Genomic DNA, 17,964 nt, shown 5'->3' on the forward strand with positions numbered 1-17,964 from the left:
GTGTCCATAAATTCTTTGACATTGCTTTCAAAAGGTTGAGCTTAATTTTTCTGTTCTTAAGTGTTGACTGGATTTAGTGACTTGCCTCTAACTAGTGGAATATGACAGAAGTGACTGTCGCTTCTGAGACTAGATTGTAAAAGACATTACAGCTTCTTGCTCACTTTCTTGGATCACTTGATCCGGGAGAAACCAGTTATCACGTCGTGAAGGCACTTGGCCTTATGAAAAAGTTCATGTGGGGAGGAACTGAGGCCTCCTGCCAGCAGGCAGCCCCATATGAGTGATGAGCCATCTGGAAGTTGGGTTTTCCATCCTCTCTTGAGCCTGATGACTGCAGTGCTGGCCAGTATCTTGACTATAACCTCATAAAGGACCTTGGGACAGAACCATCTAGCTCTCTCACTCCCACATTCCTGGCGCCAGAAACTATGAGGTCATAAATATATACTGTTATTTTAAGCTGCTGTGTTTTAGGGTAATTTGTTGTACAGCAATAAATAACTAAAACAACTTACTGAACAACCAAGCAGTCCCACTTCTAGAGAAATAAAAACTTACGTTTACAGTAAAACTTACAAAAACGTACATTCATATAAAAATCTATATGGAAATGCTTTATAGCAACTTTATTCATAATCTCCAAAAATTAAACAACCCAAATGCCTTCAACTGGTGAATGGATAACCGTGGTACACCTATACAGTAGATTACTACTGAGCAAGAAAAGGGACAGAATACTGATACATGCAACAATGATAAATTTCAAATGAGTTGTGCTCGGTGAAAGAAGCTAGTCTCAAAAGGATACACACTGTCTGATTCCACTTATTTGACTTTCTGGAAAAGGCAAAATTATAAGGACAGAAAACGAATGTTTTCCCAGGGGCTGGAGGTGATTGGGAGGGTCCACTACAGGGGGACTTTAGGTAACTTTTTGGGATGTTGAAACTGTTGTTTATCTTGATTGTGGTGGTGGTTACATAATTGTATGTGTTTGTCCAAACTCAGAATTACACATTAAAAAGGGCAAATTTTACTGTATGGAGATTTTATCTTAATGAAAAAAATCTGACCAAAAAACCCATTTGATAAAAATGATTAATAAGCCTTTTAGATTAACAGCGATATGTTTAGGATATAATACTATCTTCACTAACTGGTCTAGGACTGTGAACTGTAACTCTTTAGAATGTGATAACACAGGAAAATTCTGAGTCATAGTTTACTGAATGGAAATACTTTTTTGATTTTTTAGGTCTTATGAACTTACCCGGAAGGACCGACTGTACAAAAACATTATTCGAATGCAGCATACACATGGATTCAAGGCTTTTCACATCCTCCCCCAGACCTTCCTCCTGCCAGCTGAGTACGCGGAATTTTGTAGTAAGTGCTTGACAGAGAATGCCCCAGTCCCCACCAACTGAACCTGGGGAATATTTACCCCAAAAGCCACCTTAAGGTGTCAACCAATCAGGGCTTTCCAAATCCTTAGACAACTGTGACTCTTTAGTAAAACAGTTGCAGAGGAACTTTAAAAACTATTTTTATTCCGATATGCTCAGTAAACTTGTCAGTATCATTTATGTAAGGGCACATTGGCATCAGATAAGCATGCCCCTGTCTTATGTATTTTTTGCTTGAATGTCCCTTCTCTCCATTGATGACTTAGTGCCTATGTAAGGATTTTTTTTTTTTTTTTTTTTTTTTTAAGAGACAGAGTCTCCATCTGTAGCCCAGAACCACAGTGGCACGATCACGGCTCACTGCACCCTCTGCTTCCTGGGCTCAAGTGATCCTTCCTCCTCAACCTGCCAAGTAGCTGGGAATACAGGCATGCACCACCAGGCTCAGCTAATTTTTTAACTTTTTGTAGAGATGAGATCTCGCTCTGTTGCCCAGGCTGGTCTTGAACACCTGGGCTCAAAGGATCCTCCACTCTTGGCTTCGCAAAATTCTGAGATGACAGGCATGATCCACCACACCCAGCCTGTAAGGATACTTTATATTCCTGCATATGAATTATACATGCTTCCTTTTCGGTATCCCTTTTTCCCTTGCCATTTAAGAACATTGTTTCAGCCTTGATTTCTTGTCTTGTGTAATTTATGTTCTTTGGGGGTAGAGATATCACATATCTTTGGATGTTAGGGTTTGGAGCTACAAGTTAGTCACATTCTCTCCCCTTTGAGTTCAGACTAATAAAAAAAAAAACACATGGGAGCCAAATAGGCACCTAAGTGTCAGCTGTATGGCTGGTAAAGTGACACAGAAACACATGGCCTGGATCCAGATCTAAAATTTGCTTCTTATTTATTTTGCATCATTGTGAACTTACCCACCCATGCCAGGCAGAGGCACTGGGGTGATTTCAGGCTTTCCTCCACAGGGGCAGAGCCTGACTCAGTAGGCTTAATGCACAGAAGAGACATGAGTACAGATGAGATGTGAGGCAGGTCTCTTGTGAAAGTCCAAATTACGGTGGTAATAGCTAACACTTACTGAATGTTTACTTTCTAGTAGGCACCTCTACTCTGGTAGTATTTTAGATGAGGCAACTAAGGTACAGTTTGGTTAAGAAACTTTCCATGAGTTATGCAGCTTGCAAATGATAGAGTTAGGGTTCAAACTGGCAGTTTGGCTTCAGAGGCCATGCTCTTCGTCTCTGTGCTTCATTGCTAATGGCACTGGGCAGCGTGCATGCAATGACCATTCCCCAGTAGCATCAGTGTGAGAGAAGTCACTTCTCCCATGAGGAACATCAGGTGAGACACACAGAGAGGACAGTTTTCCTCCCAAGAAGTCCAAGAAAGAGACTATGTCTGTTTTATGGATAGACGAAGTAGCATGGGGAGAAGAGAGAGTTATCTCTAAACTTCCTGACTTTTGATTCTTTTAACCTGTTAGGCTTGCCAGTCTCTCTGGGTCACCTAGTGGGTTGTTCGTCTTTTGGCAAAGGAGACCAGCAGTTCGTCAGGAACGCCTGCTTCACCATTTATCTAATAGCGTTTGTTGCTCTAGCTGGGGCCATTGGTTGGCAATTCATTGTTTGCCCACAGATGGCTCTGCAGTGGGTCACATAGAGCACTAATTAAATGAATCAACTTCAGAGCTTCAGTGCACTCAAAGCTGCAAATTTGTAGTCGAGAAATTTTTTGCTATGTGACTTTAGCCAAGTTACTCCAACTTCTGTGTGCCTTAATGTCCACATCTATAAAATGGGAGTATTGCTAGTGCTAACCTTACAAAGTTGTCAAGATATTTAAGTAGGTTAGTATGTGGAAATCACTTGGGATAGTGTCTGACAGGGGTGGCTCGATAAATGTTTAATACTATTTCCTATTTCAGGCTACGTTTGTATTAGTAGTAGTTATGTTTAACTACTAACTATATTAATACTACTATGTTTTTACTATGTTTTACTATTTTACTTTTAGTATGTTTTGTTTAACTACTAACTAAAGTTGTAGTTATGTTATTAATAACTACTATTAATTAGTATTAGTTAAACAATACTAATTAATATTATTATGTTCTGGCCCTCCAGTGCTTAATTGAGTGTGGGCAATAGGAAATTTTTTTGGAAGGAAAGGGACACCATAAACAGACTGGCCTTTAGAAAAATAACTATGTGAAATGAGTCGGCTGAAGCAGAGAGAAGAAACTGGTGGTCTCTTTGAAGGTTACTGCAGTGATGTGGATAAAATGGATAGGTATGAGTAGAAAGAGTGCAAGAACAAACGTTACTGCCTGTGTATGGGGAGCAAGGCGGGGGTCAAAGAGGCATCCTAAGGTTTGAGTGTGAGAAGCTAGGAAGACCATTGGGTTTTTAACCAGGGAATGTAACCAGGAAGGCAAAGGAGGAGCTGTTAAAGGGGTAGAGGAATGTTACATTTTGGACAAGGTATGAATTTGGATGTCGATGGGGCATCCAGGTAGTGTGTTTTGCAGGCAGTTGTAAGAGCAGCTTTGAGTTCTGGCCAGAGATGTAGATTCTGGAAACTGCAGTATGGAGATGGGTGTGATTACTAAGGGAGAGAAAAAAAGAAGCAGCACCACAGAGAATCAGAGAGGAAAGGGAGATTGAAGAGGAACAAGGGAATGAGGTCTCAGAGGAGGCAGGAGAGGGTTAAATCAAGAACCCCAGTAGAAGGGTGAGCATTAGAAAGAGAAGTGGGCATGTGTCTCCTGAAAGAGGAGAAGGAAGAAGGCTAAGTTGATGACCCAGATAACATTTTAGATGGAGAGGAAAGCAGGTAAATAGGTTTATGTTACAAATTCCTAGCCTTCTTGGTGAACAGGTTGATGAGGTCTTATGCCAGGAGTGAGGGGCCTGGGGATGGGTGGATGTCTAAAAAGGCAGAAAGGGATTGGAATAGCCTCTGCAGGGCCTTTGAAAGAGAACTGATAAGGATTGGACATGAGGATTGCCTAAAAACACTAGAGACACCAGCCAAGGTGATCTCATGAATGTATAGCTTTTTGTTCTAATAAGCGAAAACCTATAAAGATATAGCCTAGAGACTAATCAGTGTCTCCAGAGATGTGAAAGCCTGGGTACTCCCCAAAATGTTCTCAGTAATTTGAGTGTAGGGGTTGGAATACATGGCACACTGGTCTATCTAGGCTCCTGCCATCACTGCCAATTACAGTATTTAGTAGAATAGAATTAGAGGTCTGTGACCCTGAAGACTGTGACTAAGGATCTGTTGCTAACTCCAGCCATTCCCCTCAAGGGGACAGCTTTCTAAGCAGAAGGAAGAAAGAAGCAACAAAGAAGATGGGGTGGTACCAGTATCAGAAAAGCAAAACTTTCCCCAGAACTGGGCTCTGTGGCCATCTCTAGTTGTAAGGGAGACTGAGAAGTGATTCTAACGTGAATTTTCATGTCCGCCAACTAATTACAGATGACTAGATTTCAAAGCAATGGGTAAATTTGTAGAATTACAATTTCAGAATTATAAGAGATCTTAGCAAATCAGGCTAAATTTTACAAATCTCATTTTAAGGATAAGACTAGGTGATTTAAGCAAATTACCTCTAGAGTCATATACTTGAAAAGCCAGAATGACAACTCAGATCTTTCTACTCCAGGTTCATTGCTGTTTCTGTTAGACCAAGCCTGCTGCCACTGTAGGAACTGGAAAGCACTTGAAAGAACTGGGGAGCCTGTTTAGTACATCTTCATCCTGAAGCAGAGGGTCCTGAGCGAGACTGCCCGGCCTTTGCCTCTGATTTTTCTTGCTTCCTACCCACACATTTAGAACCTGAAAAAGAGAACAATCCTTGTTCTGAAAATATCACAAATCAAGGAGAAAAGCCTAGCATGAAAGACAGTCTTTGATATTTAGAATTTCAAGAACATTTAGGATTTTAATCATAGTGAAGCACCAGAAGAAGCATTAACTTCTTTTTTTTGAGACAGTCTTACTCTGTCGCCCAGGCTGGAGTGCAATGGCGCAATCTTGGCTCACTGCAACCTCTGCCTCCTGGGTTCAAGCAATTCTTCTGCCTCAACCTCCTGAGTAGCTGGGATTACAGATGTGCACCATGCCTCGCTAATTTTTGTGTTTTTAGTAGAGACGGGGTTTCACCATGTTGGCCAGGGTAGTCTCGAACTCCTGACCTCAGGTGATCCACCCACCTCGGCCTCCCAAAGTGCTGGGATTACAGGCATAAGCCACTGCGCCCAGCCAGATGTTGTGGGAAGTCAGGGACCCCGAACAGAGGGACTGGCTGAAGCCATGGCAGAGTAATGTAAATTGTGAAGATTTCATGGACGTTTATTAGTTCCCCAAATTAATACTTTTATAATTTCTTACGCCTATCTTTACTGCAATCTCTGAACATAAATTGTGAAGATTTTATGGACATTTATCACTTCCCTAATCAATACTCTTGTGATTTCCTATGCCTGTCTTTACTTTAATCTCTTAATCCCATCATCTTCATAAGCTGAGGACGTATGTTGCCTCAGGACCCTGTGATAATTGCGTTAACTGCACAAATTGTTTGTAAAGCATGTGTTTAAACAATATGAAATCTGGGCACCTTGAAAAAAAGAACAGGATAACAGTGATGTTCATGGAACAAGGGAGATAACCATTAGGTCTGAGTGCCTGAGAGCCAGGCGGAACAGAGCCATATTTCTCTTCTTACAAAAGTGAATAGGAGAAATATCACTGAATTCTTTTTCTCAACAAGGAACAGCCCTGAGAAAGAGAATGCATTCTTAGGGGGAGGTCTCTAGAATGGCCACTCTAGGAATGTCTGTCTTACATGGTTGCAGATAAGGGATGAAATAAGCCCTGGTCTCCCGTAGCGCTCCCAGGCCTATTAGGATGAGGAAATTTCCTGCCTAGTAAATTTTAGTCAGACTGGTTGTCTGCTCTCAAACCCTGTCTTCTGATAAGACGTTATCAGTGACAATGCGTGCCCAGTGGGACATGAAACTTCATTAGCAATTTTAATTTTGCCCGGTCCTGTGATCTCACCCTGCCCCCATTTGCGTTGTGATATTTTATTGCCTTGGGAAGCATGTGATCTCTGTGACCCACACCCTATTCGTACACTCCCTCCCCTTTAAAAATCACTAATAAAAACTTGCTGGTTTTGCGGCTCAGGGGGCATCATGGAACCTGCCAACATGTGATGTCTGCCCTGGACACCCAGCTTTAAAATTTCTCGCTTTTGTACTCTTTCCCTTTATTTCTCAGACCGGCCGACACTTAGGGAAATAGAAAAGAACGTATGTTGAAATATTGATGGTGGTTCCCCCAATAGCCAGAAGCATTAACTTCTGATAAGCCTAGTTCACAAAGTAGAGGGCACTGTCTCCAGACAGCTTTGACCCCTTCCCTTCCCTGCCCTGCCCTGCCCTCCTCTCCCCTCCCCGACTTCCCTCCCCCACTTCCCTCCCATACCTTCCCCCCTTGCTACCTTTCCCCCTTCCCTCCCCTCTCCTTCCTTCCCTTCCCCTCTCCTCTCCTCCCCTCCCTCCCCAGGGTCTTGTTCTCTCACCCAGGCTGTGGTAATCATAGCTCACCGTAACCTCAAATTCCTAGGCTCAAGTAATCTGCCCACCTCAGCCTTAGAAGCAGCTAGGACTACAGCCACACACCACCATGCCTGGCTAATTTTTTTATTTTCCATAGAGACAGTCTCAGTATGTTGGCCAGCCTGGTCTCGAACTCCTGGCCTCAAGGGATCCTCCTTCCCCAGTCTCCCAAAGCGCTGGGATTACAGGTGTGAGTGAGCCTGTTAATAACTAGCCTGGTCGTTTTCTTAGACATTTCTGTAGAACTTTGTACTTCCTTTTTATAACTCTCATTGCCTGTAATTACTTGTTCAATGTCTGTTTTTTCGGCTAGTCTAATCTTCATGATGGAAAAGACTGTATTTTTTAATACTGTGCGCCCCACACCTAGCAAACTGATGGACACAGATTAGATACTTAGAGGTATTGAATGAGTGACATTTGGAAAGTTTTGTTATTTTTTGTTTTGTTTTAATATTAATAGCCTCTTGCTCAGGCATTCTGTTCAGTCTGCTCAGTATCTGGGGAAAATGGCAAAGTGAAAAAAATATATAAACTGAATACACATACATATATTCAGTGGCCTCACTTTATGGAAATTTAATTTTTTGTCATATATAACTATAAATATGTCTTCTATAGCAGGACTTATAAATTATGTTTTTTGAAAGGTAATATATTCCCATGGTACAAAAGAAATTCCAAAACAGTCATCAGTGAAAAGACTCTTTTCTCCTCTTGTTCCTCAGTCATCCCATTTTCCTCCCCAGAGATGATCAGTGTTACTAGTTTTTTACATACCCTCTAGAGATATTCTTTGCATTTACTAGCAAATAACGTGTGTGTATATGAACAGATGGGCGTATATAACATACATTGCCCTGCACTTTCTGTTTTTTTCATTTAACAGGCTATCTTCAAGATCGTTCCATATCAGTTCATTAATAATATTCTTGTTTTGTGTGTCTGCTTAATATTCCATTGTGTAGATTAGATGTCTGCAAACTATATCCCTTGAGTGAAATTGGTCTTCTGCCAGTTTTTGTGTGTCCCACAAGCTAAGGACCATTTTTAAATGGTTGGAAAGAAATCAAAAGAAGAATAAAATTTTGTGGCATGTAGAAATCATATGAAATTCAGTGTTCATACATAAAATTTTATGTAAACAGCCACACCCCTTTGCTTACATATTGTTTATGGCTACTTTCAAGCTACAATTGCAGAGTTAGGTAACTGCCACAGAAACTGCATGGCCTGCAAAGCCTAAAATATTTATTCTCTGGCTTTTTACAAAAATAGTTTGCCGACCCTTCATATAGATGTATTGTAGTGTATTTAATTAATATTTTGCTGTTATAACACAGCATTGAAAATCTTATATATGCAATATTTTACACATGTGTGAGTAGAACTAGAGGTTATAGTTCTAGAGGTAGAATTGCTCACAGAGTTTTAAATTCTGTGCGGCACATTAAATTTTTTCTAATTCTGTTAATTCTGCATCAAGGGAAAAGGCAGAGGAAGATGGGGGAGAGTGGACAAAAGATCTCTTTTTTTCCTCCTGCTGAAATGGTTTGTGGCATTGACAAAGTCAAGTTTGTGTGGGAGGCTTTGAAGAGACTGGCTCATGTCAGAGGGAGAGGAAAGAAAAGGAGACAAGTAGTTGCTGGCAAGTCATCTGGGAAAAGGAGCTGAGCCTAGAGAGCTCCTTCTGAAGGCCCAAATGCAGGGTGGAGGGAAGTGTGCAAAACTTCAGGACTCCAGTATCTGAAAGTCTTGTTCTGATACTGGAGCCCTAGAAAAGGACTTGCCTCTTAATAGGTCCAACCAGAAACTATAGGGAACTTTCTTAGGTTTATGGTGTTGTATTCTAGATAAACTGGGACTGATATCTTGGCGCACAGCAACCTAGGCAATTTGGAAAAAGGAAGTCTTTGTGACATCTGCTCAGAAACATTTGGATTTGCTTGATTTATTTCCCCACACTATTCCTTCCCTTTCTCTCTTCCTTCATTGAAGAAAAATACCAAAAACAAAAAATTCTCTCAATTTTTACCTTTCATCCCATCTCTGCTTTGAAACAGTACTGACTGCTGCCATCTGACATATTTCATCAAAAGTGGAAGAGGCACAGTTGGGACCAGTGCTCTCTCTCCAGTCTGGGATGTGAGAATCAGCAGCACTGAGAGCTCTAGCCTGCTTCTCTCCCCTGACTTCTGACACTCCCTAAGTGGAAGACAGAGCTGCTTTTCCTCAGACCACTTGCAAGCCTCTGGGAGGCTTAGTGTCAGTTGTCTGCTTTCTCTTTTCATGCTCCAAAGGGATTTAAAGTGTAAAGCTGAACCTGGGAAAGGAACAGGACAAATGGCACCTTTTAATCACTTGTAAATGATTGTCCTTCCCCTCCACTGGTACATTGCTTGATTTACAGTGAATTTTTTTTTTATAAGCTCGTGGAAATATTTAAGGAAAGTAGCTGTATTATAAGCACTAGATTTTGGCTTACATTGGACACTGTTTGCCTGAGGTCCTTTAGTTAACAGACATAAGCATTTCAAAGATTCATGATGATTCTTTGTGACAGTAATAGACTAACATCCAGATATTTGCCTTATTTTGTTTTCATCTTTTCGTTCAAGAAAGAGGGGAGGCTGGGCATGGTGGCTTATGCCTGTAATTCTGGCGCTTTGGGAGGCTGAGGTGGGAGGATTGCTTGAGGTCAGGAGTTCAAGACCATTCTGGGCAACATAGAGAAACCCTGTCTCTACAAAAAGTTAAAAACAATTAGCTGGGCATGGTGGCCCATGCCTGTAGTCCCATCAACTCAGGAGGCTGAGGTGGGAGGACTGTTTGAGCACCAGAGGTTGAGGCTGCAATAAGCTATGGAAGCACCACTGCACTCCAGCCTGGTCAACAGAGCAAAGACCCTGCCTTAAAATAAAAAAAAAAAAAAGAAAAGAAAAGAAGAGGGGAAATGGTGGAAGAAATTACTATGGGAGTGATTTTGCTGTCCTCTTTTCTCCTCCCTCCTTCCCTCGCTCTATTTTTATTTTTAAGGCAAGTCCAAAAATACAGGTAATTTTAGTTACTGCCCAACACTTAGAAATTTGTAAGATTTTTGGGTTTCCTGAGTAGATAACCCTTTTTGAAAGTTGATATAATAAACTCAAGTTCATTCTTTTTCTTTGTTTCCTGTCTTTTTTATCTCCCAATATTTTGAGCAGATTCATATTCGAAGGACCGGGGACCTTGGATAGTAAAACCAGTGGCATCTTCTAGGGGGCGGGGCGTCTACCTGATCAACAATGTAAGTATGCAGCAGATGGCAAACCTCTTTCCTCACTTGTTCTTTCCTCCTTCACCCTTTGTATTGGTTACTAATATAGTTCCATTTCATTAAGAGCAAGTGTGCTCTTCTTAAATCTGCATTCAGAAGTGAGTTAAGGGTAGGTATAACTTGACTTGTTTGCCTTACTGGCAGGAATCTTCTGCACCAGCAGTTACTCCATGGCTAAAAAGACACTTGATCAGATTTTGGGGGAGGGCAACCTGTTGTTTCAGTAGAAAAGAGGTACCTTTTCTACTTTTAGCATATTGTGATGTTAATTCCTACATACCAAGTATTAATTGATAGCATATGTGTTTAGTGTCTGTTGTGAGCAGAACTGTGGGTTCTGTTCTCAAGGTTATCAAACAAGTGAACCTTAATTTGGTATGGCATCCTCGCTACTGCTACTGCTTCTCCTTTCTCCTCCTTCCTTCCTCTTTCCTTTCCTCTTTCTGCCCTTCTTCCTCTCATTTCTCCTGTTTTTTCAAAAGCTAGCAATATCTTGGTTCTTTGCAAAATTCTCATTAAAAGGTGTCTTAAATGGAATACATATATGTGGTAAATAAAATCCCTACCGGTCTCACTCCCTGGACTTGTAATAGTAGTTAGTAACTTTCGTTGATTTATATTTCTTTCATTGACATTACATTGTATTTGTTAATTCCCAGTTTGGCATTTATTGCATTTACATCATGTCCCACCCTCCCTTGCACATTTGTTTGATTAGTTTTTATGTTTATGTTTTAAACATTAATAACAGAGTCTCTTCAGTAACTATGATTCAGTTTCTTTATTTTATCTATAAGTTGAGTAAAACATTTAAACTCAGTGGAAACAAACTCTTGGACTCCTGAAGGGGGAAATGTTAGGATAGGTAGCTAGGCAGACATGAGCTGGGCATGAGAGGGCCCCCCGCTACCACCAAGGAGTGTCAGGTGATCATCAGGTGATGGTCAGGCAGTTGTTAAACTGGTCTCTCTAAAATAATAATTGGTAGCAGCAGATGCCAAGGAAAGGCAGGCTCCCAACAAATAGAAAACACCTGAAGCTGGTGATCAGCCATTTCCCAGTAAGATCTCAGGAGTTGGGCGAGTAGGCTCAACCGTGTCCCCTAAGAAGCAAAATGATGAAGTTTAACTGGTATATGACCTTCCTCTAGGAACACTCGACTGGTAAGGCAAAAACACTTCAAATGAGCAGGTGCACAGCTGCAGCCAACACACTGTGTATGAGGCCCCTCTCAAGTGCTGGCAGGCCGCTGCACATGCAGACAGCTTACCCCATGGAAAAATCAAGGGAGGAGAGATACAAAACCCTGGAAGCATGCCAACTTATAAAACCCCAAGTCTAAGGTCAAACAGGCACTTGGATCTCTCAAGTTGTCTGCTTGGCCGTCTCCCATGTGTACTTTACTTCCTTTCATTTCTGCTCTAAAACTTTTCAACAAATGTTCACTCCTGCTCTAAAACTTGCCTTTGTCTCTCACTCTGCCTTATGCCCCTCAGACAATTCTTTCCTGCAAGGAGGCAATGAGTGAGTTGCTGCAGACCCACCCATATGGATTTGCTGCTGCTGGTGACAGACTTTGGGATTCTGAAATTTAACCAGGATTTAAGCCTGGACCTGTTTTTTATTCTTCCTCCTGGATATTTGGCAGGCACTTTCAGTCTGGAAACTGGTGTTTTTCTTTAAGGAAAGTTATCTTCTTATTTGTCTCCGCTGTTAGAACTCTTTTTTGAGGCATTCTGGATCTTTCCTTCATGTTAACTTTTCTCTCATTTTTAATTCTTTTCCCATCTTCTAGATCACAGGTTGAGGTTTATCCATTTTATTATTCATTCATCTACTATATTTTTATATTGGGTATCATAGGTTGATTTCCAGAAACTCATATTCTGATTTGCTTTATTTTTATTTACAAATAACAACCTTTTGTTGCATAATGGATGCAGTTTGCCTGCCTGTCCTTCTGAGGATACCAGTGGAAATTTTTGTAAAGTTCTCTTCTGTCCTTGAATTTTATTGGGATTGTCTTTTCCCCTGCTATTGGATTTTCTCAGTTTTGATGATCCTTACGTGTTGGACCATATTTATGAACAAAAGACTAGACTGAATGAAACTGGCAGCTGGTCTGGGTTTCTACTGTGGTTGTGTAGGACTGTTTTCCTAATATCTTCTCCCTGGAAGAGGCTGACTGTGAATTTTGTGTAAGGGCAAAACATGTCGACTCTCAGGCTTTACTTTAGGTGGACATGGTGAGAAGCACTCCCCTTCCACCCTGCCAAAATAGAGTGGGCCATATTGTGAATGTAGAGGAAGATTTTGGTGATTTCCCTCTTGGGCAGAGCTACCTTTCTTTTCCTTTTTGTGTGTACTGGGGATAAGGTAGCCTCAAGTTCTACTCTATCAGATTTCTGCACCCACACATCTCCTGGCTTCACTGTTCCAAATGCTGTTTGTTAATTATCTGATTCTAGTTCCTTGGCTGATCCCTGATCTTCATGTTTGTTGACTACAAGCTTGGAAATTTGCAGGAGCCTCCTTGGGAAGATCACTCTTATCTCTTTTGGACTTTTCTGGCTTCTTTTACTTTTTCCTAGCTTTGATATCATTTCATTCTTTTGAAAGTATTCTTTCTGTCCTTCCACTGGAACTCTGGAAGGGCAGGGGTAGGTAGATATATTGTATGTGGGACCAGAACCCTATCTTAAATTCCCCACTTGTCTTTTCACATTGAGCTGTTTGCCATATGTGTAGAAACTAACTTTCTGAGGGATCTTTCACATTGGAAAGTCCTTAAATTCGGTCTGGACTCAAAACAGTACTGTAAACAATGATGGCCAGACCCTTCATGCCAAAGAAATATAGGATCTGGTTTTGATAGAGCAACTGCTACAGCCCCAGGCATTGGCTGCAACTTCTGTTACCTGGCCTAGGCCACTCTGGAGGCCTTTTACCCTGAGTCTCCTGTGACATAAGGCCATGGTCATATGCCTTGGCTCTGTCTCCTCTTGTCTCTGCTCTGACGTTGGTGTTGAAGGCCCCTCTCCAACAGCTTTTCCTTCAGCTCTGTGCCAGGAGCTCCAGTGTTGTTTGAATCTCATAGACGGCACTAGTTTGGGTTTAGGTTTTAGTTGCCAAATGGAATTGCTATTGAAAGTCAGCTATGGTACAAGTTTGCTTTTTATTTTCTTAGATATGAGTCAAAAAGAATAGGATCTATTCCCAGTTCATCTGGGACTTTTTTCTTTTGGAATGCTCTTTTGCCCTAGTGATTTGTTATTTTAAAGCTAGCATCATAAAGGATAGAAAAGTTAAACTTTCCTTGGTGGAGCCGAGAACCGTGCACCCTAACTCTTCCCTGGATGCCGAATCTCAGCGGGGTGACATGTCTTTAGAGAATGTGTTTGGCAGGCTATGTAAGAGTCTTTTTCTCCCTCCCACCTCTCCCTGGGCTGAATCCCTTGAGACCCCCTGCATAGATCAAAGTACTTGGCAGGACCTTTTGCCTTCCCCCTCCCTCTTTGTGAAGCTTTGGAATGAGTCTGATTCTTTTTGCTATTTAGTAGAAGTGCCAGACAGAAGCCTGGGAAGATGCCAGGAGGCATGAGGGGAGCTGGCAACATGCGGACATAATGGGAAAATATGCCTGTTTTACCCTAAAACTGGAATTTTACCACCTTTTACCCAGACCTGCAAACCACGTTGTTAATACTCTTCTCTCTCCTTACACAAAAGGCATAACCATCCCCTCTTTTCCATGCCTGGAGCCTTTCCCATGGAATATGTGACCCATTAGCCAACTGGATGAAGTAACTCTTTCCAAGGCTGCTGCCTGCTTTCCTTTTAGATTTAAGCAGGAGGGTGAGGAGAGGGAATGCTGAGGCGGAGGGTCTGGGAGCAGAACTAATGTGAGTGAGTGAGGGATTTAGGCAGTGGGAATGGAGTTGGTGTGAGGGCCAAATGAAAATATCTTCCCCTCTCTTCCCACTGGAATGAGAGGGCCACTTACTAAAACTTCCCTATAGTAGTTATAACCTTTTGGAAACTCTCTGCAAATAGCAACTTTTACCATTATGAGAACGAGATAAAGGATAGCAAAAGCATCACTTTTATGTAACACTGAAAAGAGAAGTGTGGACCACAGATGGAAGCATCTTGGTTGGCTAACGTGGTCTCATAAGGATGTGCTTTTTAGAAATACAGCATAAAGGAACAAAGCTGTGTTTGCTCCACTCCTTCAGTAACCATGACTAAATGCCATATTTTCCCAATTTAGTATATTCAAATCAAGGAGGGGAAAGAATGGGTGTATTCTGATTAAGATATGAATTTGATTATGGAAGTCAAGTTTAGTCATTCTTGTCTCACACATGATCCATGGGAAATACAGTATTGATTCTCTGAGACTTTCACATGTTAGGAGAGTGTTAGGTCACTCTAGTCCCTCCTATATTTGTGAATATAATTCTGCACTCTCTTGTTTCTGTTTGTTTATATGTTTTTATCTTAGGTTCCCTTTGTTTTTCTCATTGCTCAACAAGTATTTCGGGAGTGCCTACTGTGTTGTCACTCCTTAAAAGCTTTTGAGAAATTCTCCTAATTATTATGTATCTCCTAATTTTCATAATAGTACCACTCAGTACTCTGAGTAGAATGGCATGCGGCAGGTAGTGATGAATGCTGTTGAGCTGTGGGACTTTGTAATTAGAACCACATATATTCTGTTAAGTTTGCAGTAATAATAACTAATGTTTATTGAGCCTACCACTGTCCTTTCTAAACATAATCTCACTTAATCCATATATGAACCCTATGAGGTAGTTATTATTTCCTTAGTAAGTGGTAGAGTCAAGGTTGTAACTCAGGTCCACATGATTCCAGCATAGACACTCTTAACCACTATACCATTCTCCTTTACAATGACTTAACAGATACCGTGAGCTTTAACCTTAAGGTCCATTTAGAAAGATATGTTTCCAGCCAGGCGCAGTGGCTCATGCCTGTAATCCCAGCGCTTTGGGAGGCCGAGGTGGGCCTATCACTTGAGGCCAGGAGCCTGGCCAACATGGTGAAACCCCGTCTCTACTAAAAATACAAAAATTAGCTGGGTATGGTGGTATGTGTCTGTAATCCCAACTACTGGGGAGGCTGAGGCAGGACAGTTGCTTGAACCTGGGAAGTGGAGGTTGCAGTGAGCTGCAATAACACCATTGGACTCCAGCCTGGGCGAAGAAATGAGATGCTGTCTTAGAAAAGAAAGATGTGTTTCCAACTTTCCCAACAATTCAGATTCCTACTTCAGCATTCTTTGGGAGGCAGTTTGAGCTTTGAATTGGAATAATTTGAAATGAGTTAACTGGGGACTGATGAAAGGAAACAGGCTTGAAGATATCAAAAAGTTTTTCTTAGTTGCTCTTCAGTCTGTAACGCTGTGCAAAGAAACTATACCCAGACCTTTCTTTTCTTCTGGGAGTCTACAGTTTAATTCCCAATGCGGATAGAAGTGAGGGATAAAGACAATAGAACACATAGTAAAGTTACCCAAATATTGTAAGGGTTTATGTTACGTGTAACTCAAAGGATAAATGTGTATGGTGAGCAAGGGAGGAGAGGAAATGGGCATGGGCATTAGATGTGTCATGGAATGATGACCACTATCAGCATATTCTCTGCTGTGGAGAAAAGATATTTATTGTAGCCTGTAGGTTCTACTTAGTAGGAAGAGAGCTGCGATTGTTTGATTTTACGTTTACAACATAGCCTGCAGCTGTACAGTGATTGCATCAATTCTCATTGAGCAGATTCAAAATGGAGATAGTACTTATGAGAAGCTGATCAAGAAATGTAAGGGAGTCAGGAAATGGTGTGGATGATGAAGTTCATTAGGGATGAATCAGTAATGATGTCATTGTGTTCCTATGATGCCTAGAGATGTGTTGTGAAAGCTGTGTTCTGACTTTGAGATAGCAGCAGTGGGAAATGAGAGAGGAATCTCATTCTGACTTCAGAGCTGCTCATAGTGGTTGTGTATAATATTATAGGTCACAAATTGTCATATGAAAAACAGTAGTATTGAGGGTAGGAAATGCATTATTATAAAGACAAACTTTTGAATTTGGGGGACAATTAAATTTGAGAGCAGAATATTGGGAAGAGGTAAGAATAATGCCTAAAAGCGAAGCCTGTGAGGAAGACTCCCTGGATTCCGTTGCTGCTCTATTGTTTATTAGTTCCGTGACTTTGAGCAGGTCCCTAACCCACTCTGATTCTTTTTTAATCTGTAAAATGTGGATGGTGATATACCTGCCTCATGGGGTTGGGTGAGGATTAAATGAAATAATCCTGTGAACAGACTTAGAACAGCACTTGGCACATCCACGTGTTTAGTACATTTGTTAAATTTTGTTTCTGCAAATGTTGATGGTTAGTTCTGTTGCTTTTACTGTAGCTATTATCAACCTAATTCTTATCACTACCACTTCCCTTTTGGAGCCCTTTTGTCCTACATGGATTGTGGTGACTTCCAGCTTTATCTAATCACATGTGAAGGTTTTTTTTTTTTTTTTCTCCCTGATATTTTAATCTTGCTGTTTTCTTAATCTGGAATCCACAATAATTTCCTGCTTCCCACCATGCTAAATATAAACTCCCTTTGCCAGGGGTTCAAATCCTTTTGCCAGTGGGGTACCTCCCTCCTCATTGTTTAACCATGTCTTTCATAATTTCCCAATTCAGTCTTTTAGCCCCAGGTCTGTGAATCGGCCCACCCTCCTTTCTACTGGGCTTGGTGCATGCCATCTTCCCTTGATGGGCTCCTTTCTTCTCCACCATGTGCTTCCCAGCCTTCACCACTCATTTCTGCATGTACTCTTCTGGGACAAGTCTTCCCTGACTGGTCCCACCTGATTGGTCTGCACTTTAACTTTGTAACCTGGCATTTTGTATTTATAGAAATGCTGCTTTGTGTTCTTTTAAATTCTATATTTTGCTGTTCCTTTACCTAAATATTAAACTTTTCAGGGATAGGGATTTACTGAATCTTAAATCTGCCAGGCAGAGATTATATATGTTATGTTCATCATGGTATCCCCAGTGCCATGTGCAGTGTCCACAGTACTTTTCTATTTATTGTATAAACTGTTTTTCATTGAAGAAATCTTTTAAAGATCTTATTTACTCTTTGCATACAGTTGCTTAGCAAATACCCTTAAGTGAATCAATTAAACACCCTATCTCATTTTACAGAGGAAATGCTAGGATCCATTGTGGATCTGTAAATTCTCTAAACATGTTAATGAAAGCCTTCATTTGAGAATAGTAGCAGTATTTTTAAATTTCCATTATACTTTAGGGAGAAAGCAAGTTTTCATTTATTTTTAAAGTGGCTCTTATTTTCTTGGCATGTAACTATTTAATATCATGTATATACATCTTTAAGGCTATTAGGCTTATTTATTTATTTTTTATTTATTATGTGAGAGGTACTGTGTAAATTTATTTTTCCTGCATCGTAATTGGATGGCTATAGTGTTATAGAAGTGATATTATATGGCCAACTTAATATATGGGTACCTTGGAGGAAACTTTAACCAGA

At 40.9% G+C, this 17,964-nt stretch overlaps 1 protein-coding gene across 50 annotated transcripts in view; it reads left to right on the plus strand.

Annotated features, from left to right (window-relative positions):
• TTLL5 (tubulin tyrosine ligase like 5) overlaps positions 1-17,964 on the plus strand; it is a 295,613-nt gene that overhangs the window by 28,535 nt on the left and 249,114 nt on the right. For all 50 annotated transcript variants that reach the window (XR_010123769.1, XM_054448025.2, XM_054448030.2 and 47 more), the window contains 2 exons: positions 1,259-1,389; positions 10,264-10,346. Coding sequence is in view for 49 of the 50 variants with exons in the window: in XM_054448025.2 (XP_054304000.2) it covers positions 1,259-1,389; positions 10,264-10,346 (214 nt within the window). In the remaining variant the exon portion in view is untranslated. The remainder of the gene's footprint in view (positions 1-1,258; positions 1,390-10,263; positions 10,347-17,964) is intronic.

Source organism: Pongo pygmaeus, chromosome 15 (assembly GCF_028885625.2).
Source record: "Pongo pygmaeus isolate AG05252 chromosome 15, NHGRI_mPonPyg2-v2.0_pri, whole genome shotgun sequence".
Taxonomy (NCBI): domain Eukaryota; kingdom Metazoa; phylum Chordata; class Mammalia; order Primates; family Hominidae; genus Pongo; species Pongo pygmaeus.